Source organism: Dermacentor andersoni, chromosome 4, assembly GCF_023375885.2.
Source record: "Dermacentor andersoni chromosome 4, qqDerAnde1_hic_scaffold, whole genome shotgun sequence".
Classification (NCBI taxonomy): Eukaryota; Metazoa; Arthropoda; class Arachnida; order Ixodida; family Ixodidae; genus Dermacentor; species Dermacentor andersoni.
The window spans coordinates 40,776,114-40,792,212 of record NC_092817.1 but is presented as its reverse complement, the minus strand read 5'-3'; the positions used below and the strand labels follow the sequence as shown (position 1 = coordinate 40,792,212).

The 16,099-nt window shown below is 50.3% G+C and overlaps 2 protein-coding genes across 3 annotated transcripts in view; one reads left to right on the top strand and one right to left on the bottom strand.

Moving 5' to 3' along the window:
* Positions 1-16,099, top strand: part of Eip74EF (Ecdysone-induced protein E74) — a 279,178-nt gene that overhangs the window by 62,064 nt on the left and 201,015 nt on the right. The window lies entirely within an intron of this gene.
* On the bottom strand, positions 2,621-15,095 carry LOC126536974 (uncharacterized). Its single transcript, XM_050184055.3, has 6 exons — positions 14,877-15,095; positions 10,528-10,677; positions 9,271-9,459; positions 8,475-8,626; positions 6,654-6,766; positions 2,621-4,739 (listed from the first exon to the last, which is right to left on the bottom strand). Exons 1-6 carry the CDS (start codon positions 15,093-15,095, stop codon positions 4,531-4,533), a joined length of 1,032 nt encoding a protein of 343 aa, XP_050040012.2. The 3' UTR covers positions 2,621-4,530.

Sequence of the window (16,099 nt, the reverse complement as noted above, 5' to 3'; positions counted from 1 at the left end):
CTGGAAACGTGCCACACCACAAACGCGCCTTCTTAATTTTTTCACTGCGCTGTCATCATGTTTCAGTGGCCTTCGCTTGATTCGGCCGCGTTGCCTTCTCTGTCGCGTTCCTGACTCTGCGGCGCCTCTTAGCACGCTTTCTGGTGTTAATTTTCGGGTGCCTCTTCTTTCTTCCCGTTGGCGGCTCCTCAGCCTGGCCAACTTCCTGAATTTCTGTGAGAGAAATCGGAAAGATTTCCTCCTCCGGCTTAACTACGTCTCCGGGGCTAGCTGTTTCATCCTCTTGTTGTGCCCTTTGTTCATCGTCGTAACTTATTTGCTGGCCTAGTTCGCGTGCTTTGGACCTCGTTAAAGCCTTCAGCAAATGTGCATCCACTTTTAATCAGTAGCGACCCTGGGCTGTTCAAGAAAAGGTAAGGGTAGCCTTCCGCTAGCCCATTGGGGACTGCTGCTACTGTGTCGATATCTCCGAAAGGTCCCTCTGTGGAAAACTTGTATTTTGCGAGCAAACTCGCCTTCATTGAACTGCACACGCCTGCCTCGGTCGCGCCCAGTCGGGCTACGACTTGCGAGGCTTCTCCCGGCAGCAAGCAACTCAGGCAACCACTCCGGCCGTGTGTCCTCGCGAAATGATCGCTTCTCGGAAATCCGTTCGAATTTAATCAGGTAGATACCGATGTCATCGCCTGTTTCGTACGGCTGAAGCAAACTCATTTCCACGCTTTCCCTATGTGGCGGGGCCGCTTCCGCACCGCGCTCTACTCTCGCTCGCTCTAGTTATATTTTCGCAAGCTCGATGTCTGCCTGCCTTTGTTCCCGCTTTTCCTGCCTCTTCTTTTCTTCCGCCCTTTCTTTCCTCTCGCGCTCCTTCTCTTCCGCTCTTTCTTTCCTCTCGTGACATATCTTTTCCCAGGAGTCCGTGAACGCGTCCTCATCGAAACCCACTTCGTCAATCGCAGTACGAATTTCGGGATTCCTCAACTTATCGTTAATATCCATACCGAGCTTTGCTACCGACAGCAACAGATCCTCCTTTAACAGTGATATTCGTGCTTTTCAAGAGCCGACCACAACTTTCCCTGTATTGACCGCACACCCGGTGGCGATCAATCACAGCTAATTGCCTGATAGAACCCCGTCCTTATCGTCCGGCAAAACGTAGTCGCTCTAGCACTCACCCAACCTCGAACTTGCGAAGGCCGTGTCTCTCGGAGCCACGTTCCCAGGTCCGCCGATCCCAGATCGTGGAATGGCCTTGTGCTGCTCTTCCTTCAAGTTTTCTCGATTCATCCAAGATCACGCCGTTACTGCGACGGTTGTGTCTCCCTGAGCCACGTTTCCAGGTCCGCCGATCGTGAGGACTGCCTTCTTCATCTCAGCGTTGCCAACCAGTTTGTTGCGGCTCGAGGTGGCGTTTGGGCCAGGAATCCACCAAGCCCATCGACGAATACGTCCGGTATTAGGAATGAAGGAAAAAGGGTTTATTTTAATTAGTTGCACTGGCTCCAGATACGGACGCCCACTCCATGCAGGAGCGTATTAAACGTCCTAGTTCACATCAGGACACGTTAGCCCTCTTACTTGAGTGAAAGGTCTCGGCTTTTAATACCGTCGTCATTCCTAGGCGGCTAGACTAGGGAATCTGATGACTGTATCGCGGCCAATCACAATCGTCCAATGGGTCGCTATATCCTGCCCATGATGTCGCAACGTTCTGCCGAACTCCCCCTCCGATGGTGCTGAAGATGCCCCCGCATATTTAGCAAGCGCAGAGCAATCTAGAAATCCGACGTCGAAGCCGTTCCCACGGTAGCATTCGACGTTGGCCTTTTTCACGATTAGTTCAGGCTGTTAGGTACAGGTAGAGGGGCCTCTTGTGGACCCGTCAACTGTCGGTGTCAACGCTGCGTTGACTTCGGGATAGGCGCCGATGAATGGGTGGAGCTGCCTCGTAATAATCCTCTAATCGAGGCCCTTGGTCGTGCGAACCGTAACAGTCTATACATAATCGCCCCAAGAATCAGGCTATGAAAAACTGGTCAGCAACTGTAGTTGTATAGCCTTTCTGGATAAGTCCTGCCCTAAAATTGGCGCAAGTTAAAAATCGTAAGATTATTGGTGTCAATACAATAATCATAAAGAAGGCCTAAAAAATAGGGCGTTTCGTAAAGGTTGGCAGGTATGAATTATCGATGGCATCGCAGCAGGAAACACGAGAAGAGTCACTGTGGCAAGCCATATCTATAAAACAAGTATAGAGGCCATAAAAGTAACCAAAGAGAGTATTCGGGCAATGATACCTGTACACAAGCGTCCTTCGCATCACTGTCGATCTAAATTTAAAAGGATAAACGCAAGAAAGAGCGCTACTTCACTTATATGTATGTTAGCACTTGCTGCGGCAACTATTTGATGATGCAGTATGTTGAAGCAGGGTTGAATCACCTCAAAGACAGCTAGCTGTAGACGTTCTTTTTTTTTGCCACTCCTTTGCCGTACTCGTTCTTGAAGGTATAGCTCCATATTTTGCGGATGTCCAATAGGAAAAGGCCAAGCGCCCTCAGCGTCGAAAGTGTTTGCGAACTGAAAACAACCGGTTTCTGAAAAACACAGAAAACAATTCACGTTTCGTGTGCGTTTATTTATCGACACTGCTGCCGCGTGTTGGCTATACATACCTTCTGTGAAAAACGCGTGAAGGCGCGCGTATATTCCAGACATCGTAATTGCGCCCCGAGTTGCGCACTGTAGCGGTCAGAATCTTGAAGAAACTTCAAATGAAGACGCGAGTGCGACTAAACCTCCGACGTCGCGTGCTTTTTCAAGTTTTTAAATGTTTCTGCATATGTACAGACGACGATCTGCATTTTGGCAAGGAACGTTTTTGCAGAAGATCGCTTCATTATGGGCGCACGCGACAAGAGGAGCGTGACAATGGCACTTACTTCTGCTTCCATATTGGCAACTAAAGTTGTCCTCCTAACGAGGCTTGTGAGATAGATCTGTGTGTTTCTCATGACCTTAAGCTTTTGCAGTTAGCTTTGAAGAAACTAGTTCCATGCTTCGGGAGCTCTGGACTGAAATTTCTACAACCATCGGGCATAACCGGAGAGGGGACGCTCCGTATAATGCGCGAGCGTGAAATCCTTCCTGCAGGCAAGCTTCTCTACATTGCAGCAAGCCGTCACGTGCACAAAATTATTGTACGTTCACAACACAATCATCACTATCACCACGCAGCGCTTGCAAGTCGACTCCCGAGTCTGAAGGCCGATGCATTTCTACGGCGCAGAGTTCCATACGAAGATGTATGCACTGAGTGACAAGCTGAGAATTCTGTACAAGCTCCGCCCATAAACACAAAACCGCACAACCCACAGTGCGCACGTCTTCTAAGGCTCGGCGCTCCAAAACTTTGTTCCCGAAAGACGCCGATATAGTGAAAGAAGTTCGTCTCAACCACGACGTCAATTAAATAGTTGGATGGTGCATCAGTGCAAATCATCTCGAGGTGGGCTGCAGCGGTGTATTTGGCACTGCGCTGCGTCACCAAACACAGAACGAAGTCCGTAGTTATAGGACGGATGCCGCCACGGTGGCCCTGCTGCGGAATTCGAAGGGCGAGGCAACCTCCGGTTTCGCTGGCTTCGTTCGCGTCCCACGGCCGGCCACCAGGAGGGCGAACGGTGGTGACCGAAGCACAGGCGCACTGCGGGCCACCGCGGGTCCTCTTTCTTCTTCAGGGAGCGTTTCCCAAGTGTGAGAGCGCGATGCGGTCCACGAAGGGTGTCGGAATCCGGGCACCTGTGTCACACGGAGATACCGGACGGTCGTTTGTTGCCGGCAGTGATGGTGATGCAACCAGCGCCCGTCGTGGCCGCTGTGGTCGAGAACAAGCAAAGAGCGAACGTTTTTTTTTTCCATATCTCGTTCGTACACATAACGACATAACGGTTCTTTGTGGAACGTGAATAAAACAGCTCAAAATACCTCGACGAAGTCGAGAGTAAGTAAACCCAGCGCTGACTGAACCAACTTTTATTACGCCCTGGCGCCAACATGTAGGCAGCAAGATCAGTGCATGCAAAGAAACACGAGAAAACGATATCACCGCAACGGTGCGGTGTCACGATCGATGGCATTTGTAACTGTTTGACGGTTTTCTTTTTGCTTCCACGTATCGCGCTCTCTAACACCGTCGTCAAGACACAATAAAGGTGACTTGCTAGTCAACTCAGTGCTTGTCTATTCTCGACTTGGTCCATGGTCTTTTGTGCTGTTTCCTTCACGCTTCGCAATCTACCAACCGGGCTAATTCGATACGCTTCTGGGCTCTTCTTTGTACTTAACGGGAACGCCAGGCGCAGGAAACGACGGAAGTTGTCTCGTCGTCAAACGTGCTGGCCAACTCCGCAGATCCGCCGGGTTGCATGCACCTGGACTCGATCTGCCCGTACGAAGGACTAGTACGATGTGCCATCTTTGGGAAAGAAACGCCCTCGGACGGGGCGATAGTTCCGTCCCGCGCAGTCAGACGGGCATCAGGGCGACGGAGACGACGTTCTCGCCCCGCACGAACAGCTGGTTGACGTGCCTCGTTCGCGGCGCCAGGGTCGGGGCGGCGGCGCGACGTCGGGCCCGACCGGTCCTCGCGGGTCGCTTCCTCTGAGCCGCGGGCGTCGTCGGCTCTGCCGCGGGGGGTCTCGGGTCGGTCGGTCGTTCAGCCGGCTCATCTTTGTCTGCAAATAATAATAATAATAATAATAATAATAATAATAATAATAATAATAATAATAATAATAATAATAATAATAATAAATACAATGAATTTACCGCGTGCCGTGCGGAAGTGGGGCGTTATTTTAAGCATAGTCAAATTCCTCCAGTTGGTCGTTTTGAGCCAATCGTGGAGGCCGCAGCAGCCCTGTGAGCCAATCAGAGCTGTCAAGATGGCGAAATAAAGGGGTAATGCTCGGCTCGTCGGTGTGCCCGTTGGTGCGCACGCACACGTAACGACGTGTGGACAAATAGATGCGCGTTATCAGCTAAATTCTTAACGAATAAAGGGCGTTGCCTGTAATCTGCCAGGTCAACTCCGTGCAGCGCAGCGTAGGTTACGGCTTCCGTCAGCCAACCAGGAAGGGGAACACGAAGAAGCCTTTTTTTTTTTAACGCGAAAACATTATATGTCTCATTACGCGAAAACCCGGCGCTGTAGTCGGAGGTGTGAGCTTGGTGGCGCAACCCACCGCCCCGTTCCAAAGGGGAAACTCATAACATCCGTCCATCCATACATCCATCCATCCATGACCGAATGACGGTACCAAAAATGTCCGACGGCAAAGGGTAAACCCACATAAAAAAATACTCGAACTGGCGTCAAATTTCTCAGGGAGGTTCCCGTAAACAAGGTAAATCAATGCTTCTGAAAAAAAGAATTCGGTAAGTTTCCATCTGGGTGGGAATCGAACCTTGGCCTCCGAGGCGCAAGACGAGCACGCTTCCCCGACGCCACAGCGGCTCCTCGATTCTGCGTGCCTGTAGCGCGTGCGCCACTGCGCACGTCACGTCGCAGCCATCTGGCTGTCTCAACGTGTGGCCTAGAGCGTGCGTCGTTGGCCACGGGACGGCGTAGCCAGTGGGCGGGAGGTGTCGCCCCGTCATGCGCGCATAAAATGAGTGCATGAAATAGAAAGCATTAACGTCCATTTGAACGCCGCTGAGCGGTCATTCGAGTTGTGAACTCCTCGCGGGCAAGCGAGCGCGTTGAGACGTTTGGCGCGTTTTTATTTGGCCTTACCGAGGCGCATTTTAAAAAAACGCAGGCGAGAGCTTGCGCGGACAAGGAACGCGCAGGAAAAAAAAAAAAATCATCAAAGCGAAAGCATCATGATTTCTTCGCATTCCCACACGTAAGCAGTCTTAAGTGTCTCTACCGACTTTCTTTTTTTTTTTTTTTTTTTGTCCGTTGTCCGTCGCTAACCTTCCTGTGCGTAACAGACGACGAATAGAAGGATTACCGACGACGAATTGGCGGCTGTAAATCGCAGCGCGAACTAGACAGGGACGGAGAAGCAACACGTACATACAGACATAGTCGCCGTTGTTTTTGAGAGAGAGAGAGAGAGCTTTAATGAAAGGCAGAGATTTTAGCCGGCTTACAGACATCGCTGACATGACGTGGCAGGCATGCAGCCGATTCTCGTCCGTGCTTGACTGGAAGAGACCGGAATTTGTGAGACGGAGTCTCTCTCTCTCTCTCTCTCTCTATATATATATATATATATATATATATATATATATATATATATATATATATATATATATATATATATATATATATATATATATATATATATATATATATATATATATATATATAATCAGCCTGGCTACGCCCACTGCAGGGCAAAGGCCTCTCCCATACTTCTCCAACTACTCCGGTCATGTGCTAATTGTGGCCATCTTGTCCCTGCAAACTTCTTAATCTCATCCGCCCACCTAACTTTCTGCCGCCCCCTGCTAAGCTTCCGTTCCCTTGGAATCCAGTCCGTAACCCTTAATGACCATCGGTTATCTTCCCTCCTCGTTACATGCCCTGCCCATGCCCATTTCTTTTTCTTGATTTCAACTGAGATGTCAGACGCGCTCACCGGACTCCGGCTGAACATCAAGCGAGTCCAACGGGATGCAGGCGGCCTTGCGGCGCGGACTCCCCCTCCTCGGCCGCACCTCGGACGACGAAGTGTCGCCGCTGGTCGTTGCGCTGAAAACAGACAGCCAGGGACAGAGGTAAGGGCTCGGACGCCCAAGTTTCGCTCGCTAGCTGTTCCGCATATCATATGGCAACTGGCGTAAGAATCATCTCACTTTACATCAAATGGGCCGTTTATTGCTACGTTACTTGCATGACTTTTCTAGGAACCTGGCTACGCGCCACGCGAAGCCAGCCACACAAAGCGTATACAGGGCCCATTATGAAAATAATTAATGCGCATGATTTTATTATGACGCGACTATCCATGGCAGCGCGGTAAAACCGGTCGGGAAATGTGTCGAGGGTTGAGCCCTGCCAACGCAGCCGGTCGCCAGTTTACTCCGAGCAGTGAGCGGATAACACGGCGCGATGGAGCGTTCGCTTGAACAGCGATACGCTATCAAGTTTTGCGTGCAGCTTGGAAAGAATGCAACCGAAACGTTCCAGATGATTCAAGAGGCCTTCAAGGACGACTACATTTCAAAGTCGCAGCCCGGGAGGTGGCACAAGACGTTGAAGGAGGGCCGGGAGGAGGTCGCCGACGAACCCCGTTCTTGACGCCCAACAAGGACCGGAACCGACGAAAACGTGGTTCGTGTGCGCGAAGTTGTGCGTTCCGACCGTTGATTGAGCGTCCAGAAAATTGCTGACACCCTACACATTGTCCATGTTTGCGGTACATGGGATAATGACCGAGGATCTGCAAATGCGCAAGGTCTGCATGAAGCTTGTGCCGAAAGTGTTGACGGAAGATCAGAAGGAACTTCGAGTTTTGCGCTGTCTAGAATTGTTGGATTTGATTCAAAATGCGCCGGACTTTCTTAACTCTGTCGTAACCGGAGACGAATCCTGGACGTTCAAGTACGACTCGGAATCGAAAAGGCAGAGTAGCGAGTGGCATACAAAATCATCCCCCCCGCCCCAAGAAAGCGCGAATGAACAAGTCTCGCATCAAAACGATGCTCATTGTCTTTCTTGACGCCCGAGGAATCGTCCATGTTGAGTTTGTACCGCAGGGAAAAACTGTAAACTCAGCCTTTTACCTGGAGGTGCTCAATAGATTGAAACGCCGGGTCGGACGCGCGAGGACTGACATGAAAGACACGGTCAAGCTCTACCATAACAATGACCCCAGCCACACGTTCTTAATCGTTACCAACTTCCTGGCCCGGAGCAACACCCCGGTGGTCCCCCATCCCCCTCACAGTCCCGACTTGGCTCCGTGCGACAATTTTTTTTTTTGTTTCCCCGACCGAATAGAGCACTGAAAGGAAAACATTGTGAGACAGTGGGAAAACATCCAAAAGCATGTTACAGCGTTCCTGAGAGACATTCCCGTCGAGGACTTTCAGGGTACCTTCCAGGCGTGGCAGACACGTCTCCGAAAGTTTGTTGATGCAGGGGGAGAGTATTTTGAAGAATTTTAACCATTTGTACAGGTCCGGTCAATAAATCTACTTTTTTCCAGAAAATGCGCATTACTTTCATAATGGACCTTGTACTTCAACACTGGCTTAAACACTGCCTCTAGCAGAACCCAACACGGAGCCCACCAATACGGCGTCTCTCATAGTACACAGTGCACCTTCCGGTGGTCTCAATCGCTCAACACAATGCACGAACGTCCTACGTGAGAGATGCAAGGCCCGGTAACTATCGCTCGTTATTGTTTTTTAGATCCCCAGAACATGCACAAATAAGCGAACGAGGGACTCACGTAGGAGTAGGGCGGCCAGATGAAGATTCTTCCTCCTCAGGCACCGTGTCTGTGCTGCTCGACGTAGTCGCCCACGCGGGAAGCGGGAGCACGGTAGGCGCGGCAGCGAGGGCGCTCGGCTTGGCCACCTCCTCCTCTTCTTGCTGCGCCAGCTACGACGATGCCAGAACGGGTTACCAGACGAAAACAATACGTGGCTATGAATGCTTTCCGAAAAGTATAACGCGAGGAAAGACACGGATAAGGGGAAAGCAGTCGGAACAGATGCTCTGGTCCCGTCTGGGTCTCCGCTTTGTCCGCCTCATCCCTCTATCCGTTTCCTTCAGCGTAAGGTAGCAGACCGGATGTGCGCCTGTTTAACATCCCTGCACTTTCTTTCTTCGCCCTTTCGCTTTTGACGTTGTCTCTGGGCTGCTTATCGCAAAAGCTGTGTATAAATTATCTCGGCACTCTGTGCTACGACTTCATCTGCGCTTTGGTATAGGTAGTGCATGAAAAATGAGGGCACAAGGGGGAGACGGGAACACGTAGCGCTGTCCTAGTCCCTCGCTTTTGTCCTCGTTTTTTCCAGCGTATCCGTGCACACCAGTTCATGCAGCGCCAGCTCGCCCAGGCCGCTATACGGTTGTCGTCCCTGTTAACCGGACAATATTGTTCTTTATCTGTGGCGTCTTGTGGCGGAACATCGCTTCAAAACTGAGGCGACCGCCAGCGTGTCCAAAAGAACGCATATATATATATACAACGGCGCGTCCCGAACGGGGAGTCCCTTGCCAGAAGGAAATAAGTCGCGCACCTGGGTCGGCACCGGTGCAGGCGCACTGGTCGCCGCTGTTGCCTGCGCTGTCGCCGTGGGTAGAGATGGCGGCGGCGGCAGCAGCAGCACCTCGTCGACGTCGGCCAGCGCAAGGTTGACGTGCCGGTCGTAAGCGTGCACGAAGCCCATCAGGATGCTGCGAACCCGCGTGTGGCTACGCGTCCAAACCTGCGCCGAGAAGCGTCACCCTCATGACATGCAATGTTAACGGTTCTCCGTTGGCTATCGGCTATTTCATGCCGAATACGAAGGTCCTTGTAAGATCATCAAAGGTGAGCTTCACTGTGCTTAGTTAGCACAGCACTAAGGATACGGACCTGCAGTTACACCATGTATTGATTGTTTCTAAACCTTTTGCCGCGGAATCGTTGTCGACATCGCACGCCCCAGCAACGGTCCCCCTAACAGTAATATAAACAAATCGGAAAGGCCACGTTTTGCCGCACTGCAAGCGACCGATGACGTCATGGCAGCCACATTCTGTCTGCCTACAGTTCCGTGTGCAGTTCGGGTGGTTCAGTTGTTCGTCGCGCGTGCAAAGACAGGGCGTCCACACCAAACACTTCCATTTTTATCTCATGTGAAAGCCGTCCGTTCGTTTGTACGCGTTCGTTCACATGCTTTGCATATGTACGTGCATAATTTCTGCATACGCAACAGTTTTACCTGGCATACGAGACCGCCACGTTTTGCTGTTGAAGTAGTCCAGCATGTCAGAATCTCGAACTCCATTGCTTCAACATGCGTCACCGTCTGTCGTCAGACAATAAGCGCAACGTGCAGCGCACGAGCTGCAATGCACTGCAAGAACCGAACTCGTTCGGCTGCGTTACATTCGTACAGTAAAAGGCGAGGCTGGCTGGACGAGAGCGAACTCCTAGGACACCCGTAACTTTATCGCTTTCTCGGGGCAAGGATATAGGCAACGGCAAGCGCCGGAAACTGTCGACGAAGTGTCCAGTCCAGTATCATGTCCTGGACGCTGTCTACGAACAAGGACGCCAACGGTTTACACCAACCTTGTTTCCTTCTCTGTCTTATAGTTTCCCTTGCATTCCCTCCTTGTTGTCCTTGCATCCTTACGTGCTTACTTTGCTTGCTTACGCGCCATGCTTCCGTCGTTTCGCAATATGGCGACCTCGCACCGTTCCGCTTCACAGCGCGCCTCCATGCAGCGAAGAAGCGAGTAAGTAAGAGAGAGAGGGAGAGGAAGGGTTCAAAGGTTCTGCGCCTTACCTTGACGCGTAGCCGGTCGCGCACTGCTCGGTAGAGGATGCTCAGGGGCCCCTTGGTGTGCATGCCTCCCATCATGCTGCGCTCCACCACGCTGGCCAGGGTGCGCGGACCACGACGAAGGCGGCCGCTGCGTTCCTCGGGCTCCTCCGGCTGCGTGTTGCCGCGTCGAAGCACCGTGTGCGACGTCAAAGAAACGAACCTAAAACACTCACGCGACGGCTAGCGCGTGACGTCACCAACATGCAGTGGCGCTGCCGACGCATTCCCCGCGGGCGAATGCTAATGACATTAATTATAATATTAAATTTCGCTTGCGCGAATATTCTCGGAGGGCAAGGTTAACAGACAAGTCACGTTTTCAAAAGTTACTTAACAGCGACGAACAGGCAAAGCCAGAAGTGCGCTTAACTTGGTCGTCTGGTCTTCATGATTGCACTATGTCAATTTATTAACGACTGTGCGTCTTTACCGTTGACAAAACGCGCTGGAGCACACTTCTTCTCTTACAGCGAAAGATGGAAGCGTTTATCCGCGTCTTTAAAGTTGTATGTACACCGCTTCATGAAAAAGCTATTTTGGTGCCGCGTTGTTCGAGGGTGGCCATTGGCGGCTTGGTTGTACTCGAACAGGAAACAGCTGCACGAGGCGTTTGCACTTGTATGCCGTAGTATGCACGGAGAGGCGGGATTCCTCGGCGCAGTGTCTGCGAATCATGTGGCTTATGAGAAAACTCGAAACGTATGGTGTCAAGGCCGGATAGCGAACAGCAGAGCACGTGAAGTTCCTTAAGCAGGGATGGTGGTACCACTCCACACCGTCCGACGCGTTATTTACGATTATATAGCCTTCTGTTAGGTCCGCAATTTCGGTTGGGTCAGACAAATACACGCGGGGAATCAAGCGCACTTCCGAATTTTGCATGTCGTCTGCTGTAGCCACGCACTTGCACGTATGGCGTTAAAGCGTACCGTTGGTTCCTTTAACGCGACCGCGCGCGCGAGAAATGAGCTAATGTTCGCAAGGATGACGGAAAACCCTTAAAAACGTCCCCCTACCACATTTTTTTCGTTTTCGAGACCCCGAAAGGACATTTTTTCACGAGGTGCTCAAGAATCCTTGAAGTTCATTTTCGGCTCCACGCTTATCGGCTTTTTGTTTGGACATCTGCCCGCATTAGGTGCAATTGGTGCAATCGAAAAAGTCAACTATATGCGATCTATAGTCGGCAGCTTTGTGGCGCTTGACGATCGTTTTAGGCAAACGATAGCGATTGTCTACGCAATCCTCAGGCTTATGCATTTGCAGCAATTAAAGGAGAGAAAGAAAGAAGGACCCTAGAATTATGTTTCGACTAGCTCGTATTCAATCCCTGTTAAACTGTCCCCATTTACCTTTTTTCCTTTGCGTGCAATAAGGTAAATGCTTAAATGCCTTGTCAGAGCCCTTGAAGTTCTGAAAAACGCGCGCGCGCGCACGCACGCACGCACGCACGCACGCACGCACGCACGCACGCACACACACACACACACACACACACACACACACACACACACACACACACACACACACGCACACACACACACACACACACACACGCGCGCGCACGCACGCACTTCTTACTCTATAGAACTCGTAAGAAATGCCAGCCATCGTGATGTCGGACGTATTATAATGAGAAGTCATTCGGCCAATGGAACACATCATTTACGAACGCAAAGGTATGTGAATCCCCTCCACACCCCTCTTTTTTTACTACAATGACTGCTGCTAACTGAGTGTTCTAGTTCTCGAAAAAAATATTTGTCACAATCTTGGACGTCCTAAAAAACTTTTTTCTTTTTTCCACACAAGAACTATACCAGGAACCGTGAGCCGAATTTAAAAAAACAAAGATGTTTCGTTCGTAAGTGCTGTTTGCGACTGGCCGACCACGACTGCTCTTAGGAACAATCACTAGCCTAAGACGCCTTTTGCGCATACGGGCGCGTATACGTTCACGTATCAGCAACTGCAGCGTCTTCAAAACGATGGCGCGTGTACACACGGATCAAGCGCGAAAACGGTTTGTATATGGACGGTCGCATCGCCGTCACCCACCGGCACCGCGCGACCGGTCGCCGGCGCTCGGTGACACGACCGCCGTAGCAGCATCTGCGGCGGCGGCGGCGGCGGTGGTGGGGGTCGCTGACCAGCGGCGACCTCGCGTGCTTCTGCGGCCGACGGGACGTCCGACTCGGGCACGGGCGCGCGGTCGACCCGCTGGCGCCTGTGCAGGCCCCCGCATTTTCCCCCGACCGCCCACAGACGTATAGTGTGCCACTTGTGCGCAACAGGGATTCGCCATCATCTGGGGATCAGCGGTACGTTATCGGCACCGCGCGCCGTTGTAGGCTGCGAAATTGACGAACAACTTCTAACTGGCAAAACTGCGGGAGAAGCAAATCGAATACTGACACTCCGTTGCAGCCTTTGAGGCCCTGATCTACATATAATTTCTAACCAACTACTGTGCGTTGAATTGGTGCGGTGACCGAAACTGAACAAGCACTCTGGCGAAAGAAAGAAAGAAAAAAAAATATGCTGACAACAACCGCGTTCGTATGCTGACCCACGAGTACACATAGTTTTCTTTTTCTTTAATACGTTATTGTTAGGATAGGTTATTAAAACGGGCGTGCCCGTGGATCTCGGGAAAAACAACAACGCAGGTGTAACCTTATGCGCGCAGTTCCTTTGAGAGTACTGGCCTAGCCCCTTTTATTCTGACAGCGGACGATTATGTAGTCTATCAAGCACTGCGCAAATCAGTTCTTTTGCTACAGGCTTAACTTGTAGCACGGGGCCGTACGTTGGCCCCCGCGGGGGAGACAACTTGGAAAATTATAGACCTGACGGATGGCACCAAGCAAGTTAAATTCTTCCTCGGACATTTTAAATAAGCATCTTGTACCTGTAAGTGAAAGGTCTCAGCAAAGTGTCGCAGACACGGTGCATTCCTGTACACCGCCTGCCGCTGCTGCCCCCTCTCAGACTGGGTTTTAAGGCCCGTCAAGTTGCTGTGAGCAACTTTGTCCTTATATGCCGCATAAATCGTATGTTTATGGAAATAAAGGCAGTTCAGTCTGGACATACCCTATCTGCATTTACCAGGACACATCAAAGCACACGCAGCTAGTCGCAAATCGCTCTACCCGCAATACCCAGCGCTCACGTGGATATATATATATAATGAAAAAAGAAAAGGAAATTCGACACCACGCACTATGGTGACAGCGTGGGCTAGATTGCCGGCGACCGCCGCAGTCCCGAGCTAATATTTCAGCACGCATTAGAGAATTCTAGGTAGTCAACCTGGGCTCGTTGCAGTACTACGTCCTTCGTCGGTGAAGGGCAACCTTCAGACGCGAAACAAGGCCAGTCAGCAACAAAAAAATGTTATGATCTTTGTTTTTCGTCACAATGGATAGTCACAAATATAGGCAAGAAGAGGTAGGGAAACGTCGCTCTTAATGCCAAGACGTTCGCTATATAGAAAGAAAAGAATATGAGTATTGGTTTTTATCCCCAAGTTATGATTCAACAAAACAGGGGCTGCAGTGACAAAGCTTTTTGTTGGCAAGTGCAGTTTGCCACCGCCCTGTTACTTTCGAAAATAACGTGTCCTAAATCGCGATCAGCTGGCATCTGCTCTTACCAAGAGTTCTAGCGTATGAACACAAGCTTAGGGGGGGCATATTCCCGTCGCAAAATATGGAATGAAGTGATACAGGTACTGTAAAGAAAGAAGCCTACGGAAGAATGACACTGCCTTCCAAACAAATGTACCCGTGGTGATACATTTAATAATCTATTTAAAACAAATGTACCTATTGTCGGTTGCTACATCAGGTTCGACTGTACCACAAGACGGAACTTTCTTCACTCTCGTAGGGGAAGAGAAGCGGACAGCGGCTATTTGGGTAGATATTGCAGCTGCTCACAAAGTTGATAACATAAATCTGCATCACTCTACACATGAGTCAGGCTACATCAAACACCAAGTATGCGTTAGAGGAACACGCGAAGTGCATAAGAACAGGTGTTTTCACATTTGTAAGCAAGCTCGCATTAACCACGTTCGTCACACAAGTTTGTCAGACGGCTTCAGTCGAGCCAAACAGAAGCGATCTCCCGCCAGTGTTCGCACGGTTGCTGCAAGGTTTACATAAGCGCAATATCACTTCGACAGACGGATACAAAAAAACCGTCTGGCGAGCAGACGCAAACATGCGACGGGAATGAAGTAATCCGTTTCACAAGATCGCTGTTGCAATAAGAGTGTTTTCAAAACGGCGCGTCCGATTGTTTACCAGAACCTCCTGAACTTCCGGCGCTGTCTCCGCTTCGACCATCGCCTTTTTATCGCGCAGGTACTTGTCAGCAAACTCCTCAAGACTGGAGAGAGGCTGGGCATCCGGGAAAGGCGTGAGCACATCTTCGTCATAGAAAACGACGTAAGGATCACGCAATTCTTTCGTCAATTCTATACCGTCCGCGCCGCGACCATCACCTTTGCTGGGCGCCGCCATATTGGCGAACTGAATTCAAGGGAGGCGCAGCTTCGTATTCGCGTCGCGAAGAGCAGCGGAGAGTTTCCGCTTATTCTTGGTGTCAGTTTCGTATCTGAAGCGCGCAGTTTCGGTTTCGTTTGCTTGGGTGTCGCGCTTGCAAGAGTGGCGTTGGGATAAGTAGCCTCCTGAAAATAATTACCACGTTCAAAAATACAATTACATCAGTCGACCGATATGCAAAGATGGCTCATTCACCTGATCGGGCCCAGACAACTGTTGCAAGGTATAAAAATATCCGAAATTCTGCGCTATCGGTTGCGAGCACGGTCTAATCGTGCTACTTCTGAGGATGAAGTTGATGTAACTTCGAGTGCCTTCATTTAAAAAGCTCATCAAGACTTACGAGATAGATTGATAGACAGAAGTGTATATATAATAAATTCTAGACTCAAGGTGGGACGTCGCAACTGGAGACGGGAGCTGTACTATAGGAGGGAGACGATGAGTGGCAAAGATAAAACTGCGGTCAGGTGTCCTACACATAATTTTCTAGTTTCTCGTTGATTACGACGTAGTCATACGCCTGTCAGTCGTTTTGCGCTCATCTAGACGCCCGCGTTCAGGCTGTACCGAGTGTTTAATTTGCTTCAGGGCGCCTTATCACAAGCACTCTTTCTCGCGAAATTCTCATGCTGGATAATTTGTTCCACTCATTCGGAATCTGATTTGTCTTTTCTTTTTCGTTCTTTCACTTTTATCACCACAACGCTGGTTTATTGCGTTAAATCACGATTAACATATCATTATTCATATATAATCATCCTCGGATCACTGTAGGTCTATTTGGCCACTATTTGGCCTGTCTAATTCTTTAATCAATCAATCAATCAATTCTCAGGGTTCATGATCAATTTTGCTGTCATCGTCAGTACGTCAGCCTGTAGTTTTGGGGGTTAAAGTCAACCATTGATTGATTGATTGATTGATTGAGTGAGTGAGTGAGTGAGTGAGTGAGTGAGTGA